The following is a 21,716-nucleotide window of genomic DNA, read 5'->3' as shown; positions in this document are numbered from 1 at the left end:
ACAACAAGCAGGAGAAATAGAGCTGGCAGGAGTAACAAAATCTGTACAAGGAAAGGTTGGCTAGAAACCCACACCATGGCTCTCCCTTTGCGGGCCAAATTAAATGATACACATAAACACATGTGACAATATTCTAAGGCAGGGATAATCAGTGTAGTGCCTTCCAGATGGAATTTGACTCCAGCTCCCATCAGCCTCAGCCAGCTTGGCCAATGGTCAGGATCATGGGACTTGTAGCCCAACAACATATGGAAGGCACCACAATGGCTATACCTGCTTTGAGATTTGGCAGAGAAATGGTGGGTACAGAGCCACCATTTGGATTTGGCAGAGAAATGGTGGGTGCTTAGCACTTTTCCTAACCATTCCCTAAACTGTTTCCTGAGATCCTTGCCCCAAGCAGAATTTCAAAGGTTAAACGCATATTTTGAATAGAGTGGGGTGTGCAGTAGTGGGAAGAAGAGTTTGGATTTGATATCCCGCTTTATCACTACCCGAAGGAGTCTCAAAGCGGCTAACATTCTCCTTTCCCTTCCTCCCCCAGAACAAACACTCTGTGTGGTAAGTGGGGCTGAGAGACTTCAGAGAAGTTTGACTGGCCCAAGATCACCCAGCAGCTGCATGTGGAGGAGCGGGGAAGTGAACCTGGTTCCTCAGATTACGAGACTACCGCTCTTAACCACTACACCACACTGGCTCTCAATTTGGAACAAAGAAAGAGCAGGTTCAGAAAAGGGTCAAGCACACGTCACTGTTTCTTCATTGAAAATGAACCTTTCTGAAAGCAACTTTTAAAAAGTTATGCGCAGAAGCACAAGAAAACTGCTATGTGGACCTGCTCTTAACACACTATCCCCAATGTAACTTTCCTCAGGGCAGAGGCTGCTTTATACAATTTCTCCATTGCCCCATGGAAGAGAGTCACTCTAGCAAAAAAAAATTTTTTTAAAAATTGGTGCTTTTTGGGGTAGCTTTGTTGGAACTGCGGTTTTGAATTGGGGGTTCCCTGAAGTAATTTTAATACTCAAAAGCAATGACTGCAGAATGATGACAATTACACAATTGCTTAAACACTCCCCAGAGTTAAATCTCAGCCAATTGACTGTCCCGGGGGCTCCTTCCACTTTTTCCTATCTAAGTTTGCATTCTTTATATGGCCCTGAATGTCAGCAAGGAGTGTGGGCCGGGAAACAAAATAATAAGAATGGCTCACAGGGGCACTGGGGCTATATTAAATACATTTTCAGACCTTGTTATTAATTCTCCCTGCTTGGCAGAATGTTTAAAAATTGGCAAGGGAGCATTAAGAGACAGGATGTCATTACAGAGGCACAGGTGGAAAAAGAGAAATCGCCAAATGGTTCGCTGCAGGTTGGTGGACAGGCCCAAAGGGGTACAGGGAAAAATTATAAGTGACATGTATGATTGACACTCCACCTCAACGCAGCATTGAAAAAAAGAGAGGAAAAACCTGCTGGTTTGAAAGGGAATACTTCGGCAGGCAACTCAAATGCATCGTAAGCTGCTGTTTGGTCTCTAAAGAGGTACCCCATTCTGTTTCTCCTACCCATCAGGGAGAGAGGAGAGACAATTTAAATTAATGACCACGGATCTGCAGAGGAGGAGGGTGAAGAGGTCATATCTGAAAAACGGGGGTGGGTATTCCTTCCATGGTTTTACTCCATGTGGGAAAATGAAACATTTAATCCTTCTACCCTATCAGAAAAACACAGCTCTTTGTGAAACTTAGCAGCTGCTGCCATTGCCCAGAAGCTGCTGTCCTTTCTCAGAATGTGTGATGATTCTATACCTCCCCTGCCAGTTCTTCGTTACTCTTTAATTGGCCCCTCTTCCATTCGCCCCCTTGATGCTGTCAGTCAAAATCAACATTTAGTTGCACTTCTTTCTTTGGGGGAATCACACAGTCATGCCTTTGTTACTGCATAGGGCTGGGTGATCTGGAGGGGCATCAGGGATCGTTCAGCTGGGGGGTGGGAGCAGTTGAACGCTCACCTGGGGGACGGGACTTCCTCAGCCCCCAGCCTCTGGCTCTGGGAAGAAGCTGCATCCTCCCTGGCTCTGCGAGGCACTGGGGTGAAACTGCCTCAGCTCCCTTGGTGAGAGTGGTGGCAGTTTCACGCCGGCGCCTTGTGGTGCTGGGGCCAATGCAGCTTGTCGTTTCGACATTGCAGTGTAGTGCCAGATCACGATGTTTGGCCAGTGATATATCATGATGCTGGAAACCTGACATAACCCAGCCCTAATTTGAACAAAAGAGATAGTAAAGGTGTAGCAGTGGGTCACATCTACAGATTCAATGCAGCAAATGCAAGCTTTAAAAGCTGTTGAGGGCTTTAAACACAAGGAGTGTGCTATAAAAGACATGCAGCCAAGAAAGATACAGTGGTACCTCGGGTAGCATACGCTCGGGTAGCACTCCGCTAACCCAGAAATTGTACCTCAGGTTAAGAACTTTGCTTCAGGATAATAACAGAAATCGGGCTCCGGTGGTGCGGCAGCAGCAGGAGGCCCCATTAGCCAAAGTGGTGTTTCAGGTTAAGAACAGTTTCAGGTTAAGAACGGACCTCCAGAACGAATTAAGTACTTAACCCAAGGTACCACTGTAACTGACATTGGTTCCAATCATCCAGACTTGTTATGTATGCCACAGCCATCAGGAAGAGCTGTGTAAATAAAACAACATTACTTTCTGGTGTTTCTGATGAGCAGATGTTCTGGTTTTTGTCGATTCATTTATAGGACAACCATTTCTTCTCTGCGACTCTTCCCGCCGCCACCCCTCCGCCGCTGCCGCTCATTCTTTACTTCCTGCATTCAGAATTGTCCAAGTGAAAGCCGAACGGCCCTGACTGCGCCTGATTGAACAACACCCCGTTTCAACAGCTGTGTGTTGGTAACACTGGAAATATCTCTCTCAGAGGAGAAGAGGTTCTGGTAATCAGCGTTTCAGCTTGGTCTTTCATATCTCTCAATGCGCCCTCACGTTTGAAGCCCTCTTATCTCTTCATCACTTCCTTTGCATAATAGGGCAACAGTGAGAGTGCTTTAAGATTTAGAATTTTTAGCAATGAAGCAGATTTCCTCCTGAATTGGTCTATATGAAGTAAGCATTTCGGAAAACAATTTTGCAAATTAAAGTGAATGATGATATAGGAGTATCTTAGTTTCTTTCGAAGCCTCACACATATTTTGCATTACAGTGGTACCTCGGGTTACAGACGCTTCAGGTTACAGACACTTCAGGTTACAGACTCCGCTAACCCAGAAATAGTACCTCAGGTTAAGAACTTTGCTTCAGAATGAGAACAGAAATCGTGTGGCGTCGGTGTGGCAGCAGCGGGAGGCCCCATTAGCTAAAGTGGTGCTTCAGGTTAACAACAGTTTCAGGTTAAGAACAGACCTCCAGAACAAATTAAGTACTTAACCCGAGGTACCACTGTATTCTTATATTCTGAAATATTATGTTTACATGCAGCAGGAAGTGACAGTTAGCAGCACCCTCTATGGAGGGCAGTGAGAGTAATCACACACTTTCCATGCACTTCCATCCATCCTGTTTCAGATCATGCGTGATTAATTCCTCAGAAACACCCCTGCCTCTTTTTATTATGGGGCATATAAATCAACCACAACAAACTCTAACATATATTATTTGCTGCAATTGAATTTTAAATATATCCAAGCACATCAATGGATGCTAGCCATGATGGGTATGCTTTGCCTCCCCAACTACAGACAATAGTACTTCTGAATACTGGTAGCTGGATACCATAGGAGGGGAGATTTCTCCTGTGCTCGGGTCCAGCTTTGCGGGTTTCCCACATGAATCTGGCTGGCCACCACAAGAGCAGGTTGCTAAAATAGTTGGGGCATTGGTTGATCCAGCAGACTCTTATTACTTTTTTTGGCTTTGAACCAGGGCTTTTCTTTTCAGCCGGAACTCACCAGAACTCAGCTCCAGCACCTCTCAGGTGGGCCCCATTGCCCTTATAAGAGAATGAAGGAGGAGATCATGGTGAGTTCTGGCACCTCTTTTTCTAGAAAAAAAAATAGCACTGCTTTGAACCATGCTGTGAAATTTCTTCTCCATAAAATTCCTTCCCCCTCCCACCCTTGAAAATGATTCCCCCTTCTTATTTTCTCCATATAAACTGGCAATCGAAGGATGTGGCTGATGATGTGCTTTGAAATTTCAATTCCCACAATCATTTCAGGAAATGACAGACAAGGAGGTAAGGACAGTGAGTCAGAACAGAAGCCTCCTGGATTCTCCCCCCTGTAAGCACTCCCTTCACCCCTTTTTAGCCTGCAAGGGGAAAGCAACTGAGCTTTTTACAATCAGGTTATTGCATGCATTACTCTTGGGGTTGTTTTTTCAAGAGCTCTCAAATTTTTGAGTGCTTGAAGCAGATTCTCACACAAAACCGAGCCAAACAGAATCCCATGCATCCCGACTTTAATTCCAACAGTCAGGCCGGATATTTATTAAACTCCTCCCAAGTTACATAAATCTTAACATATAAAGTGCATAAAAAATATTTATTCAGTAAGAATGTGTGACAGGTTTCACAAGTCTGGTGTTAGTGGTGAAGGAAATATGATATAAAACAGGCTCAGTGGATCTTGCTAAACAGAATGAAAAATGTGAGCCAATAAGTTATGGATCTCTGCCAATTTGCTGTGTGTCTTTTTTAGTCAATCCAGACTGGATATATGTGTTGGGGAGTAGCCGACTGATAACCACATTACATTATTAAATTTGGCCAGTAACAAAGGCATATATATGTTTCCTGACTACCACACCTTCATGCAATCTTATCTGGAAAAGGTTTTCTATGTTGTTTTTAAACTGAAAAAGAGAGAGAGAAACCTTCCCAATAATTGCTTTTCAACCAGTTACCTCTCAATGCTCAATGCACCTAATCCTAACTGATCCCAACACTGATCACTGGGGATTAGGTCCAAAGTTGTCTTGTATCCAGTTGGTTCAATGGCCAGTTGTTATAGGTGCACGTCTTTTAGGATACCTAGAAATTCTTCACCATTTGTTGTGACCTGAACACACATCTGTCATAACACGTTTTTCTTTAGATAATTCTCTTGATTTCAACCTTCAACGCTAGCCATTTTGGTTGTGTGTATGTGATAGAATGCCCCAAGTACCAAATTCCTTTTGATGCTAGCTCCTATCAACTGCCTTGATTCTGCTTGTACCTTTTGAATGTTTGGCTCTCAAATATTCAAAAGACATAAGGAGCTCCCAGCTGGCTCTTCCCTGCCCTTCCTATAAAGTTTGCGTCAAGAGATAACCATATACCACAGATTCTTCCCATCTGAGGTTTTCATTTCCCACCCACTTTATATCTGTTCTGGTTTAAAACTACACTCTCCACCTCCTCCATCTTGGCTCAGAAGCTTCTAACATTAGCATATAAAACACCTACACAATACCCTATTCAAATGTAGCTCTGTGAAGCTAAGGAGGTATGGATATGACTGGTTCCTAAATGAAAGACTCCTGCTGCTCTTAGCTTCCCTCAGTGCAAAGGGAGGTTCAAGTACAACAAAACAATTAACCCTCTGTTTATTTAATAAACATATTTAAGCATCTGTGCCACAGCCAATTAATTTTATTTAACCACCTGCACGTGCCCTTATTGTAATAGTTCTCCCAAGCTTTTGAACATTTGTTGACTTTAGATAATCAAAACATATTATTTGTGATAAGTTTGAATTTAGGAAATGTAGCTCTGGTTTCTTTTTTTGTTTATATTGGTTTCCCCCCCATTTCTCAAATGATCTGCATTATTTGTTCTCTTTTCTCTAAGTCTTATGACCCTGTTCTACTTTGCTAGTTTGTTCCTTCCTGGATGTTGTTTGCATTTATTCTGCCTTTTCTGTACTTCTTTTTTTTTAGTCACTTTTTTTTTTAGCTTAATAGGAAGCTGATTCATCTATACAGCCTCTCTTCCTTAGCTTCCTTATCTATTAAATCTGCTTTGAAGCATCCTCCTCTGAACATTTTATGCAAATTCCGTGGAGAATTTACAATAAGTCACCTAAAGGAAATAACTCAAAAAAAAGAAAAAAAGAAAGAAAATGTATTTCTTTTTTTTAAGAGAGAGAGAGCGCACACACAATAAATGCAAGAGAAAGAAAGACAGAATTTACAGAAGTGATCTCATCCTTTATCCTCCCTATGCTTAAGTTTCAACCCCATACCACCAAGAGTTGTTCTCACAGAGCCCCATGGGTCCAAACGCTATTTGGTGGAGGCAGCCAGGGAGAAGTAAACACTTCCACTTGGTGGCAGTGAGAAGTTTGCAGGAAGGGAAGGGCAAACAGAGGCGGACACTGGTTGGCCAGGTCTCCCTTCCTCACACAGGCTAGGGACCCATAAATGCATGTATTTCACCTTGGCATCACCAGATATATAATCCTTTTAACTGGACGTGGCAGGGATAGAATTTGGGATCTTTCGCGTGGAAAGCATGTGGTTTTCCATTGAGCTATGCACCCTTCCTTTTTTGGATGGGGATGAGAGGGTAAAGTCAAAGCCTTTAGAGAAAAGCGGATTTCCCACTTTTGAAATTAAGGAGACTTTCAGAAACAGGGTGGTAATGTGGCATAGAGGTCTGCGGATCAAAGAAACTGAAGTCCTTTGGTGCAACTCTTTGGATCCTGGCCACAGAGAGAAAGTGGAGCCCATGGGAGTTTGTGATACGTTCCTGGAGATGCAGCCCCTCCAGAAATTCTCACTGACTTAATGTTAGGTTTGCTTTATTCCAGTGAAGCAGCGGACATTAAACCCTTGATTAACTTGTTCCAGTGTGTGTGCAAGAATGTGAAATAGTTTCAGGAAAGCTAATAAGTTTCTGCTTTTGCAAAGCATGCCCCCCATTTTTTTATTTGCTTTTTTATACACCCCCCCCCCATTTCAACAAAATGCGTGCCTTGTACCTTGTAACAGCTTTGGACGTTCGTCTATAGTACTCAGATAATGCTTCTCAAAAGACAAGTTAATTTTTCTGAACTAGAAACTCAATTTGGAGCCCAGTTGGCACATATATTTGTTTTACATTCAATGTTTATTTGGCACCACTGCCAGGCCCTGGCAGCTGCCACTATGCCTGCCTTTGTTTCCCACAACTATGTGTTCCAGCGCCGAAGCCAACACCTGTGGCTGCATAAAAGGCTAAATACAGCAGCTGCCGGACTCAGATGTCCACAGTGAAATAAAATTCTAAAGCATACGAGTTTGGATGTGTGGCTGGCTTCCTCCTTTGACTCTTTTCAAGGCTTCCTTGGATGCTTGCTCTGCACGATACTTCATTTATCAACTGTCTGTCAGCCAGTGTTACTGACCTTAGGTTTATTAGTGGCCTTGAATACCCCCATTTTATTAATGATGCACCAAGACATGCCAAAGAGGTAACCCTGAAGTAACTTCCTGGAAACCAGTGGCGTGCTTTAAGAGATACTCTGGTGTAAGACAATGAAGTTGACTCCAGCTGTACTTCGCAACCACTAAGGAGGATATCTGGCACAACAGAGGCTGCTTAAACAGGCTGTGTTTGGTATCCTGTCGAGAATATCACAGCACCTGTTTTCTCGGTGACAAATGTGGTTCCTATTCTGGAAACAAAAGGGTTTCTCCCTCACATTTGAGAATAATCCCAGCTCCTCCTTCACAATGAAAAATAAAAACAGCAGGAGACATCCTTGGGATGTGTGAAACCTGTCCCTTTATTTTCAAGGATATTTCCGCCTGCCCACATGCTGGCATCAAAGGTTTGAGACGCTTATCGTCAAAAGCAGGTACAAAGTTTTGCAAAGCAGATCTGAAGCATTGCTGCATACAGATCACTATCCATCCAGGAGCACAGACACCAAGATAGACCTGAATCACTCTTGCGTACCATATGCAAAATTGTACAAAATTCGGTCCACCCGCCAATCATATTAACCGTGAACCTGCTGTCTACTCAGGACACTTATATGAAAATTAATTATCTGTTCTGTTTTACTTTCAGAAGCTGTATTCAGAGCATCCTTAAATACATCAAATATTTTGTCGAAAGTCTGAAATATAGGCTATAGGACACATAAAACTGGCATTAGCTTTGCTATATATTTTAAGCAGGATATCCACACCAAATTGGTTTCTGGTTGTTAACATGAGCAGTCGTTCATCATTCCGAAAATGCACATGTCTGTTTCTAAATGCTATATGCCTGTATACCTGAAGGAGAATATTCACCTGCATCATACAGCCCAGACACTGAGATCCAGCTCTGAGGGCCTTCTGCCAGTTCCCTCACTGTGAGAAGTGAAGTTACAGGAAACCAGGCAGAGGGCCTTCTTGGTAGTGGCCCTGTGGAACACCCTCCTGTCAAATGTCAAGGAGACCCTACTTCTTCTGAGACATTTGAAGGCAGCCCTGTGTAGGGAAGTTTTCAATGTTTGATGTTTTAATGCGGTTTTATAATTGTTGGAAGCCATCCTTAGTGGTTGGGGCTATCAATCAATCAGTCAGTCAGTCAATGATATTAAGCAACCTTGTCCAATCAGCTGAGTATCTTGTCTCCATCAGTGACCAGATCCCAATGGTTCCAATATAGTATATAAAAACACAGCCTGGCAGTGAATTTATCGACATTTTGAAAGCATGGAATAAATGTGGGGTCATTACAGTGGTACCTCTGGTTATGAACTTAATTGGTTCCAGAGGTCCGTTCTTAACCTGAAACCGTTCTTAACCTGAGGTACCACTTTAGCTAATGGGGCCTTCTGCTGCCGCCACGCAATTTCTGTTCTCATCCTGGGACAAAGTTCTTAACCCGAGGTACTACTTCCGGGTTAGTGGAGTCTGTAATCCGAAGTGTTTGTAACCCAAGGTGTTTGTAACTCGAGGTACCACTGTATTTCATGATACAGGTAGTTTTCACCTCACAACTGAACTGCATGTTAATGACATCTGTTACACAAGATTTGGTTTTCTTTTCGTGTATTCCGATACTGCATCCTTACCCATGGATATATATTTAAATAATTTGCTTTGAAACTCTAAAAATTGACACATTTACTAAAAAGAAAAAAAAAAAGATTTACTCTGCTGTATATGCTTCCTGTATTTTTAATCTGACCTCAGCCGTATTTGCAGGGCCTCCCAGGTTGACTGCCATTTGAAGTATACAATACCAAAGGTTATGTAGGGGTTGCAACAAGCACTAAAGCTGCCAGCTCCTGTCTGAACAACTCACTCAAATGCATCGGATCGCCTGTGATCACAGTCTCCTGTTTATGGTTTGTGTTCAATATGACACTTTTTATCTGAGCAAATTTCAATTTACTCTTTAAAATAAAATCGTGCAGCACACTCTGCTGACTGCTCTGTGCACCCTAGCAATGCAGCTATTCCCCAGCAAATCTACTCAAAGGTACCTTTCCAATGTGAATCAATGCTGCTTTCAACAAACATTGCCATGGTTTCCCAAATAAAGCGCTGCTTATTGTAATAATGATTAATCATTGTCAAGGCACTTTTCATGCACAAGGTGCTTTCCAATCTCTCTCCCCCCCACCCTTCACAATTACACCTCCTAGAAGGTCACTACTCAAGTAATGGAATTATAGGCAATGGTAACTTACTCAAGACCACACAGTTCTTGCAGGGGGAGAAAAATAAAACACTATATTCAGTAAGCTATACCAGCTCTCACTGAAAAACTCATACTTATGCACTTGCTTTGGAAGTATTTCTGTCAGAAATCAAGCCCTGACTCAGAAGCTCAGCAGGTGAAATGCAACAGTCTGCAAGAAAGCAAGTACACCTGCCAACAGACTCACAATTTAGTAAAGATTGTGTGGGCATGCTGAATGTGGTGAACTGGATTCTCCATATGGGGCCTCAACACATGATTGCTGCAGTTTCCAGTAGGGCTGACTTGGGGTGCAACTGAGGATCCAGTTTTAATATTGTTTAATTTTATTCATGTGTTGTTGAAACAATGGGCTTGTTCCCTACTCTTTCCAAAGTCTCCTCTCTCAGAATAATTATTTCCTTCATCCGCCAAGATGACCTAACAAAAAAAGTTTCATTCAATAATAGCGGGGCTGAAATTTCTCAAAAGATAATTTCTGAGAAAGACTGGTGGATAATTTCTCACTCCCCACCTGCCACCCCAAGCATCAGTTTTGCCACCCCCAAAGAGCATGGAGGATTTTGGGAGGTCCTTTTCACTCAACTCCTCATCTGTATGATTAGAGTGACTGTTTAAACAGCTGTAAGCAGGCAAGGTATGGCAGCCTCACACAGAGGCTTCAGACTGCAGTGCTGGTTCATAAAACTGGACCTCTATGTAGTGCATGGCATGGTGTAGTGGTTATAACATCAGGCTAGGACCTGGGAGACCAGGGTTCAAACCCACTCAGTTATGAAGCTCACTGGGCGGCATGGGGCAAGTCACCAATTCTCAACCTAACCTACCTCACAGGTTTACAATACAATACGATAATCATTGTCATTGTCCCATACAGAACAACAAAATTGAAAAAAAATACATCATTCAAAAACCAACAATCTTGCTATCCCAGCTATCCCAGCCTGGTTAACCCCCTAAAAACTCTGATATCCCATAATTAAAAACAATATACTCCCACAGAGACGACCTTACACTACGTTTAAAACCAAAATCGCATTTGGATAGAAACTGTTTCTCAGGCGGCTAGTCCTAGTCTTTATAACCCTGTACTTTCTTCCAGAAGGCAGAAGCTGAAAGAGATCATTTCCGGGGTGCGCACTATTCTGCACTATCTCTGCAACTTTCTTATGACACCTGGAAGCATAGATCTGATCCAAGGTGGGAAGAGTTTGTTCTGAGGATGATATGGAGACCGGGAGGACAATGAGTGGGAGGAGCACCTTGAGCCCCTCCTCAGGAGCCATGCGCTTCTGGATAGCACTGCAAAGGCCCTTCTGAACTCATGTGGAAGCTAACACTCAGAATCACAGGGTGAAAATCAAAGCATCAGATGAATTTTAAGCCAACAACTAGTTTAGCTTTGACTTGTTGCTGGCATCCATCTGTCTCAAGAGGCAATGGAGTGCACCTTGAGGGGTGAAGTCAGACTGCTATGTTAGCAGTAACAAAGTGACCTCCCCAGGCCGCTAGCCTGGGCAGTGTGTATGGGGGTCCTGGACTGCCCAGACAATGACCCTCCTCTTGGCCTCATTGTGGTCGAAAGGAAAGGAAAGCAATACATTGGCACCAGTTTGGCTCCAGGAGTTGCCGAAAGGAGACATACAAGGCGCCATCCAACCATTTAAGTGACTGTGGAGGGTTTACTCCTTAGCCTTCTCTTCTCCTGAAGATATCCCACAAGGCAGTGGAGGTTTAGGATCAGAGTTTTCCTTCTCCTAGATGGGTGACCTTTCCAGGTTCATGAGTCCCATCTGCCCCTCACTTCTTTGACTAAAGCTTTTGAAAAGCAAACATTACTTCTAAAGGGGGGGGGATACCAATACTGCTTTAGCATTGAACTATAATATCAGTTATGATACCAAAATGACTTTGTGGGAAATACATTTATCTAACTTGTCTAGACTATTTCCTTATTTAACTCAAAACCTAATAATAAACTGATTTCTCTCAGCTTATTGGCAGTGCAGCTCCTAGCCCTCTTGCTTTCAGCTCAGCCTTTGTCAATTGTGTCTGGGTCCTCTGCAACTCTCTGTTCCCGCTTCATTCTTCTGATTTCCAACTCTTAAATTATCCTGCACACTTCATAGTAGTTTCCCTTTCCAACTTCTTAGCAAGTCAAAAGGGCTGTTCAGTTTTATAAAGTTTCAGGTTCCCATAGTAACTAGGCTTCCCCACACAAATTTAACCTTCCTAAGCTCGCCTGTTGCACCTTTTATGAGCTTTCAAACCCCCTGGCAAGAACAGACTGAGCTTTTCAACTACAAACACACAAATTTGGCTGAGAGTTTTATTCCTTCACACAACACATGCATTTAATTAATGTGCGGATGCCTGATGATCGTCTTCCAAAGCAACTACTCTATTCCGACCTTAAAAATGGAAATCGCAATGGTGGTGGTCAACAAAAGAGGTTTAAAGACTGTCTCAAGGCAAATCTAAAAAAAATGTAGTATAAACACTGACAACTGGGAAACACTGGCCTGCGAGTGCTCCAGTTGGAGAACAGCCTTTACCAAAGGTGTCATGGGCTTTGAAGACACTCAAACTCAGGAAGCAAGGGAGAAACGTGCTAGGAGTAAGGCACGTTTGGCAAATCCACACCGTGATCAACTCCCGCCTGGAAACCAATGTCCCCACTGTGGAAGGACGTGCGGATCCAAAATTGGCCTCCACAGTCACTTATAGACTCATTGTTAAAACCGTGTTTATGGAAGACATTCTTACTCGGCTATTAGTGATCACCAAAGAAGAAGAAGCATTTAATTGTTTCTCAATGGTAATGCAAGCTGCATGGAAGGAAATGAGAAACGAAGGGACTACTGCAATAGGCTGGCTAAACACTCTCAAGTGGGAACTACATTTTTTGGTGAAAAATAGCCAACTTTTTCCCCCAGCTGGGCAAAAAATGTCAGTATATGGAAACATCACCGCTGCAGACAGACAGATTGTTGACATCACATGATGTGCCTATCTGTGGGAAAGAAGAATTTCCCAGGACGTTCACAGGCTGGATAAGTCTTTGTGAAGAGTGTAACTTGAAACCTTCCGACTGCGCATGTTCAGGAAGTTTGTCTGACTTGCTAGAAGAACTGAACTGAAAGGACGTGTTTTTCTCTAGTGCTGTAATGTCAGAAATAAACATTATGTAAATAGATTTCTGACTTATTTTCTTTCCCCTGCGGAAGCAGGAGGAGGGAGGGGTTGTGCATTTTACCCACGCTTGGGAAAATGTCACCTATCAAAATCTTCCTGGTCTGTCCGAGATATCAGCCAGAGGAGGTTACCGGTAAGCAAGCTCCGAGGACAGTGAGAGGGGCCAGCCTCTATGGAGGGGGCTTGCAAACCAACAAAAAAAAAACTCTAATGTGTGGGGGAGGGGAGACACACATTTACATTTTCATTGTATTTTTTTCAACAGAGAGCCTTGTGCCATCTTAAAGAATAACAAGCTAGAGGCCACTTCATCAGATGCATTTGACAGATTAGGTCTTGCCCCCATGGAATAGTATGCCATTATAAAGTTTTTAAGTCTTCACAGTGCAAATGCTCTTTGCTGTTTATGCTGTCACGAAGTAACACACCTCCCATTCTGATTTTTTTTCAAATGCAGAAAAATCCACCACATAATAACTATTTCATCTCTATTTCAAAAATGCATTGAAGATTTCAACGTTTCTGAGATAAGTTCCTGAAGAAAGGTTTACAAAGTGTGCTGTCAGAAATGAGATTCTGAAGCCGTCCTTGGCGTGCCATTGCATACTTCAAAATGGTGCGCCTGTGATTAGCCTTTGAAATTTTGATGAGAAAAGGTGAATTCAGGCTAGGGACTGATTTGGTGTTTTTTGTTTTGTTTTGTTTTTTTTAAAAAATAACACTGCAAATGTTTTTGGCTTTGCATGAAGGAGTACAATTGTTTATTTGTTTTCCTACTTGATTCCTAATTACTTCAGTTTGATCACAGAACAGATTGCAAGGCAGGAACGACTAAAAATGTCAACAGCTCAATAGGGTCCATAGATATTGTTTCAAAGCTTTCTTATCTGAGCATTTTAGAAGCAAAGAAGAATAAAAAAATGATTCAGCATAGACGTGAGCGGTACATGCAAAGGTGCACAAAGTCATCAGCGCAGCAAATTGTGCTAAGGGAGGGCTACAGTTAACGGGCATTGTTTGTTTAGAAAAGTCGGCATAATATAACACAGCGGATATTAAGCCACAGCTCAAGTTCATATTGTAGATAATTCTGTGATACAGGATGTGATGCAGTTACAGAAACATAAAGGTACCCCTGTCCGTACGGGCGAGTTGTGTCCGACTCAAGGGTTGTGCGCCCATCTCACTTAAGAGGCCGGGAGCCAGCGCTGTCCGAAGACACTTCCGGGTCACGTGGCCAGTGTGACAAAGCTGCTCTGGCGAGCCAGCGCAGCACACGGAACGCCGTTTACCTTCCCGCTATAAAGCGGTACCTATTTATCTACTTGCACTTAGGGGTGCTTTCGAACTGCTAGGTGGGCAGGAGCTGGGAGCAAAAGATGGGAGCTCACCCCGCCGCGGGGATTCGAACCACCGACCATACGATCGGCAAGTCCTAGGCACTGAGGTTTTACCCACAGCGCCACCCGCGTCCCCTACAGAAACATAGGAAGCTGCATTTTCCTGCATCAGACCAATGTTCCATTGGGCTCACTATCGTCCACAATCACTGCCAGCAGCTCTCTGGAGATGCAGACAGGGGGCACTCCTAGCCTTACCAGGAACCGTCTGCATGCAAGACAGACCCTGTGCCACCGAGCTACAGTCCTGCCTCACTGCTATGTCCTTCAAGCCTTGAATCTCACCCACTGAAATTAATTAGAGTTAGAGGTGCTTACCTGTCTGTTGCTGGATTGTGTGTATATTTATTTCAGGATTATTAACCATCAGTGCTGAACAGTTTCAAACAACCCATCAACAAGATTGTAAACTTCATAATATTAAGTGAGTCTAAGAATCACAAGGGTGTGTGCATGCTTTTAGAAGAGTTTGGATTTGATATCCCACTTTATCACTACCCAAAGGAGTCTCAAAGCGGCTAACAATCTCCTTTCTCTTCCTCCCCCACAACAAACACTCTGTGAGGTGAGTGAGGCTGAGAGACTTCAAAGTAGTGGACTAGCCCAAGGTCACCCAGCAGCTGCATGTGGAAGAGCGGAGACACGAACCTGGTTCACCAGATTACAGGTCTACTACTCTTAACCACTATACCACACTGGCACAAAAAAGCTGCTTTTTATTTTGGAGCCCTTCAAACATATTGCTGTGATTCTGAAGCTAATTTTGGTACCCATGAAAGCTAAAACCTAATGTATGATCAATGCCAGTAAGTCCCATTGAGTTCAATGCTGCTCACTTTCAGGGGATAGAACTGCAGCCTACATTAAGAATGTGAAGTCCCCCCCCCAAAAAAAAACACACCCAAGGATCACCATCTTTCTAAGGTGCATAAATGCATCTGGCTGTAAACGAATTGAGCAGAAAGCTGTTACGCTACTTACCCCTGTCTGTGTCATAAAGAAAGACAAACCGGTTCCATTTATAGTGGCCCAGCAGGCTTAGCAGTGCTCCCTGTAAGGAAGGCCTCAGTTGCAGCACAAACTGGCTCTCGCCCTCAGTGGGAAAACTCGGCGTGATGAGGGAGATGTGCAAGGCGCTGCAGAATGAGGTCAAGGTGTGTACTGATCTTTTATCGTACAGTCCAAAAATGGCGAAAACTCCTCTTGAATACTGGGAGCAGACTGGAAGAAAGCAAAACGGGGAAAAGGTGTGATTAAAAAAACTCCCAAACACTTCCTGCTTATTAAGATAGCAAGATCAACATCTCAACCATGGATTAGGAGCGGGCAGCTGACAATATGCAGGAACATTGTCATGCAATTCTTCAGCAGAGCTAGTGGCCGTTGAGACTTTCACAAAATGCTAGTATGAAATACATGATCCCTATGTCTACATCCTTTGAGGACAAAAGCCATAGTAGGTCCGTGTTAGAACATATGCTTTATAGACCAAAGATTCCAGGTTCGACCCCAGACACCTCCAGAGCTAGGAAACACGCTGTGTGTCAATGGTAAAATCTTTATTACCGACAGCATACGGTAAAAGCATCTACATACATAAGCAGAGCATGCTAAATAGGCTATAGGGCAAGTATAGAAGTAGGGGGTACACATACAGTCATACCTTGGGTTACAGACGCTTCAGGTTGCGTTTTTTTTGGGTTACGGACCACCGAAACCTGGAAGTACTGGAATGGGTTACTTCCAGGTTTCAGCGGTCGCGCATCCGCAGAAGCACTAAATCGCACTTTGCACATGCGCAGAAGCGCCAAATCACAACCCGCGCGTGTGCAGAGGCGCAGCTGCGGGTTGCGAACGTGCATCCCGCACGGATCACGTTCGCAACCCGAGAGTCCACTGTACTCATTCTCTTGACTACGATAGACCAGGATATGATAGAAACACATAAGGCACAAAAATCAAGCAACAATTTTTTTTTTTTTAAAGATGCAAACCTTCAGTTTTAGACCTGTTGTGGGGCACATACTATATCATTGATGTATATCAATCACAGCAGCACAGTATGGCAGAACACTGCTGTGGGAAGCCCTGGAGAGGTGCTTGCCAGTGTAGACAATACAGTGGTACCTCGGGTTACATACGCTTCAGGTTACACACTCCACTAACCCAGAAATAGTACCTCAGGTTAAGAACTTTGCTTCAGGATAAGAACAGAAATCGGGCTCCGGCAGTGCGGCAGCAGCAGGAGGCCCCATTAGCTAAAGTCGTGCTTCAGGTTAAGAACAGTTTCAGGTTAAGAACAGACCTCCAGAACAAATTAAGTACTTAACCCGAGGTACCACTGTACTAAGCTTGACTGGGAGCTCCCACCAGCTGTTTAAATGATAAACGCACATGCTGCTTCAGCTCTGCTAGATAGCTGATCTGCTAGGGAGGAATATAACGTAGCCAAAGTAGATGTAACCAGATGTGAGGAGAGATAAATAAGCTGCTGCGAAAAATAACAATAAAGTGGAACTTTGTTTCCCGTGTTTCAAGAACATTCAATTTATAAAAAAACCTTTAAGCACAGTCTCAACGGCACACATGGGAGGTCTCGGCACAGATGCAAAGTTAAGAATGCTTAGTGTTTACGGGAACTAATGCTCTGATAGGTACCTCATAAAATGTCATCTATGGATCCCCTGTTTCTTTCCACCAAATCTTTCAAGCCTCAGCAGTCCAAAATATCCATAAACCACAGCAATATCACTCACATAACTCTAACTTCCAGAACTTTGAGACAATGACTTACACGTTCACTTAAATGTACTCTCCAAGGAACAGCGGAAAATGCCTGCTTAGTGTTACTAGATCATATGCCAAATTGGAAGGTTGCAGCTTTGTTTGCATAAGTGCCAACTAAAGAGCACATTGCAACTCAAAAGGCATTCTTGTTATATATTTTAATTAATTATTAGGTTTGCATTCCATGAATAATTCTTGAGAATTATCTCTAAAGGCTGTTTCAACCCAGGATAAGTTTTTGAGATAATAGCTGAAGCTTGCAAAGCATTTTTATGTAAACTAAATGGGAAGGGAAAATTAAATTAGCTGTAAATTAGCTTTACTGAAGTATATATATATTTTTCTTTTACAATAAATTTGAATATCATAATGGCACAATTTGCAAATCATCTTAACAGACACTGCTGCTGACAGCACACAACAATAATTTGAAAGATCTTCACTGGAAATAAAAAAGAATAGGAAAACCAGGACTTTGAAGGATTGGGTAATCCTGATAATGGTGCAATCTCTATTATCCTCTATGCGGCAAAGTTCATCCTTGTCTTAATTATAAGAAACTAAGGCAGATTAACACTACTTATAAAGCTGGTACTACTTGACTAACATTTCCCCCCCCCCCTCTCCTGTAATTCAAAACATGCTCAATTTAAAAACTATTTATCAACTTATTTCTCAAACATGATAAGAAGGAAAGGATTGTTAGCAGCTGCTGGAAACTAAAATACAATTTTCCAATGCATCAGTGTTTTGCTAACAGATTTTTAACAGCTGTCAGAAAACCGAGGAAGCAATGTGTGAATGGAAAGATAAAATGAGTGGCAAAATATAAGTGATATTCCCTTAAAAGTGAAAGTTGAAACCAATCCATGTGACTGTGTTGATGCATTGGTGACTGTAAGCAGAGACCAGAGCTGCACCTTCACTCTGAAAATCACAGCAGAACTGACTTGGAGTAACCATGAACCCTGCCATCCACCGATGATGTCACGTGATGATACAGGGACATCACAGATAGGCTTTCAGGTGCAGCTTCAGGAGAGAACCAGGTTCAGTAGTGAGCCAGAACAGCTGAGGGGTAGTGGTAGTGTGGGAGCAGAGGCTGGAGGTGGTGCAGGAGCAGCAGTTGTAGGCAGAGCAGAGATACAGGCAGAGAGTATGAAGGAGGAAGATGGGAAGTCAGAGGAGGCATGGCTTGGAGGCAGTGAAAGGAGGAGATGGAAGAAACGAGGGAATGGGTAAAGGACAAGACAACTGAGCCAGAGTTGGCTTAGAGAAAACAGAGGAGGAGGGGAAGAAGAAGAGTTTGGATTTGATATCCCGCCTTTCACTCCCCTTCAAACACTCTGTGAGGTGAGTGGGGTTGAGAGACTTCAAAGAAGTGTGACTGGCCCAAGGTCACCCAGCAGCTGCATGTGGAAGAGCAGAGACGCAAACCCGGTTCCCCAGATTACGAGACTACCGCTCTTAACCACTACACCACACTGGCTCTCAGAAGGGGGAGAGAAGATTAGAAGAAGTCCAGAACAAGAAGCCTTGGGGAGAGCTTGGATGAATGGAGGCTGTAGAAGCCAGCAAATAGAGGTGAGCCCTCAAAGATTGTAATCTAGGAAGCAGGGAGAGAAATTTCTCCCTGGGGAAAGACAGCTACAAAGCAGTCTAGAGACCCCTACATGGCAGCAGGAAAGGTGCAATGGATAGGTCTTAGAATCTGCATGGCTTCCGTAGAGGACACTCCACTGACTTAGCGCATAAAGAGGATCATTGAGAATCTGAAAAGGGGTTTATGAGCCGAAGTAGCAGCAGATTTCAAGAGAGAGCATTCCTTACCACCTTCCATGTATACAGTCAGGTTGCCTCTTATCACCTTCTGTGTGGTTATGTTGCTCACATAGATGAGTATATGGAGAAATTATATGGAGTATTATGAGGAAGGTTTTAATGATCCTGCAAGTCGAGCTTTCTGGCATGGAGTCCAGTCTTTTGGCATGATTCCATACATGACTGCAGAAGCAGTGACCTGTGATCTTGACAGCGGTTTTGTTACAGCTTGGCTGAATGAGCGCCATTAGAGATGCAACTAGAAGGATAGAAATTATTGCAATTTCCAGCAGTTCTGCTCTCCATCGGTGAGAGATGGAGAGGCAGCTAGAAGAGACCCAGCCAATTCTATGCTCCAAATCACTTACAGCCCATAAGTATTGCCTTCCTTGGGAACCAATATTTCTCCCAAAGGCCTGCATTTCATGAGACTCCCCCCTGCTCAAATTCCCAGCCCTATCCTACCCACTGCCAAGCCACACAAACATATCAGGCTGACAATCTAGCTGCATGATTCTCCCTTTCAATGTGAGTAGTCTTCGGCTCAGCTAAGCCCATGCTGCAAGGGAAATGAGTCCACACCTTTCTGGAAGAGCTGCAGTTCAATGTCAGAGCCAACCTAGGAATGACACGAGACAACAGCTGGTGGTGGGATGCTAAGAAGTGCCTCTCCATCACCACACATGATCGTGTTTGGTGCCATGTCTAGGTTGGCTCTAACATTGAGCTACAGTTCCTCCAGAAAGGAGGCAAGACTGTATAGTGGGAGGTAGTTAGTGTTAGAATTCCTGCTCCATGATTGCAGTCATGGGATTTTGTCTTTCACATGACGTGGTATGTTTTGACTCCACAGAGTGGGAAGTGACGGAAACAGGATGTTTGTGTTACTGTGTTCCGTGAAGTGGGACTATTGTCCTTTGTTCTTTTTCTCTTTGCTGTCTGATGCTAGAGAGAGAGGGAGCCATGTTGCAGTGCTCCGAGTGTGTTTATATGTAAATAAAGAAGATTAGCCAAAATGCTGAGTTGCTGAGGTCTGTCACGAAAAGCTGCGAAAACTCTGCAGACCCCTAAGTGTGCTGGTGCCAGTTGGCATTGGTCACTGTGATGTTCGGGCTGAAGAAAGCTTTTGAAGCTGCCAAACGAATGACCAGGAGGGAGGGAACATGCCAGTTGGGCATGTGTCTCTGCCAGGGTCCTACTCAAGCGTAGGCTGAACTCCTGACAATTAGGTCTTAAGTCATTCAGGGCTTATAAGTTATATGCCTCCAGCAAGCTGCCCCACTTCATTGCCCCAAAGCCAAATTTTGCAATAGCTGAAGCTTTCCCATCGTTATTAGGAGCAACCTCATGTAGAATGCATTACAGAAATCCAAGAACATATCATAAGAACATAAGAAAAGCCTGCTGGATCAGGTGAGTGGCCCATCTAGTCCAGCACCCTGTTTTCACGGTGGCCAGCCAGATGCCTGTGGGAAACCTGGATGAAGGACCTGAACACTCTTCCTACCTGCCATTTCCAGCAACTGGTATTCAGAAGCATGCTGCCTCTAACCATGGAGGCAAAGTATATCATGGCTAGTAGCCACTGAATGCCCTGCCCGCTATGCACTTGTCTAACCTTCTTCCCAAACCATCCAAGTTGGTGGCCAGCACTTCCTCTTGTGGAAGCAAATTCCATAGTTTCAATGATGCGTGTGTAAAACAAACACTTTCTTTGGTGCGTATTGGATTTTCTGACATTCAGCTTCGTTGGATACCTCCAACCTTTAGTGTTATGAGAGAGCTCCAGCAAGAATTACTGTGACCATCCTATCCAGGAAAAACCACCACTAGTGGACCTTTTAAGGCAGGGGTCAGCAAACTTTTTCAGCAGGGGGCTAGTCCACTGTCCCTCAGATCTTGTGGGGGGCCGGACTATATTTTTTTTGGGGAAATGAACAAATTCCCATGCCCCACAAATAACCCAGAGATGCATTTTAAATAAAAGGACACATTCTACTCATGTAAAAACACACTGATTCCTGGACCATCTGTGGGCCAGGTTTAGAAGGTGATTGGGCCAGATCTGGCCCCCGGGCCTTAGTTTGCCAACCCATGTCCTAAGGTACCCTGCACCACTAAAGATTTAAGTGATTTGCTTGCATCCTGTTCCTTAACTGCAAACTTCTAGGAAATTCAAATTACTTGTGAGAACAACTCAATAATCATGACACAACCAGGTTTCTTCCATAGTTTTCTTAGTCTTAACCAGAAGGAGCTTTAAAAGAGATAAATATGTATCCACTGTCCTCCCTAACTCAAGCAGTAATGTGCTGCTACTGATTAGAACAACAGCATTTCTGTATACAATCAGTTTCCCAGAAATAAATCTCACAACCGCCTTATAAAATTTAGTCTCACATTTATTTAAATGAAAAAGGAAGTGGGCATAAGCTTCTCCCCCTTTTTAAGTAGCAAATACTTTGATTGCCCAATTTTACACCATCAGTATTCCACTTTCTTCTTTATCTTGAAAAGAAAGAAAACAGGCTCATTTATAAAGCTAGTATTTCTTTCCTCTCAAGAAAGTACTTCTAATTTAAAAATGGGAGGGTTGTTATTAACTCAACTGTCTGTTCTAGTAAAAATAGCATTTTAAACATAGCAACTCTTTGGAAACTAATCATATGTACCTCTTTCCCCTCCAGCCACTTCAAACAAAAATACTATTAATTTTCAGGAAGGGAGGAAAGAATAACCTCAGCACTTTCTCTTTGTATTTATGAATTTTGTCAGCAAAGCTTTCACCAAGTGGGATTCAACTAAAGTGAGTAGAAATACTTTCAACTGT

General features: G+C 43.3%; 1 protein-coding gene across 6 annotated transcripts in view; it reads right to left on the bottom strand.

Annotated features, from left to right (window-relative positions):
- Window positions 1-21,716, bottom strand: part of GRIA4 (glutamate ionotropic receptor AMPA type subunit 4) — a 228,787-nt gene that overhangs the window by 109,796 nt on the left and 97,275 nt on the right. For all 6 annotated transcript variants that reach the window (XR_013838248.1, XM_079973539.1, XM_079973540.1 and 3 more), the window contains exon 3: window positions 15,260-15,499. Coding sequence is in view for 5 of the 6 variants with exons in the window: in XM_079973539.1 (XP_079829665.1) it covers window positions 15,260-15,499 (240 nt within the window). In the remaining variant the exon portion in view is untranslated. The remainder of the gene's footprint in view (window positions 1-15,259; window positions 15,500-21,716) is intronic.

The sequence above is a fragment of the Podarcis cretensis genome (genome assembly GCF_951804945.1).
Source record: "Podarcis cretensis genome assembly, chromosome: 4".
Lineage (NCBI taxonomy): Eukaryota > Metazoa > Chordata > Lepidosauria > Squamata > Lacertidae > Podarcis > Podarcis cretensis.
This window is presented reverse-complemented; position numbering and strand designations above follow the sequence as displayed.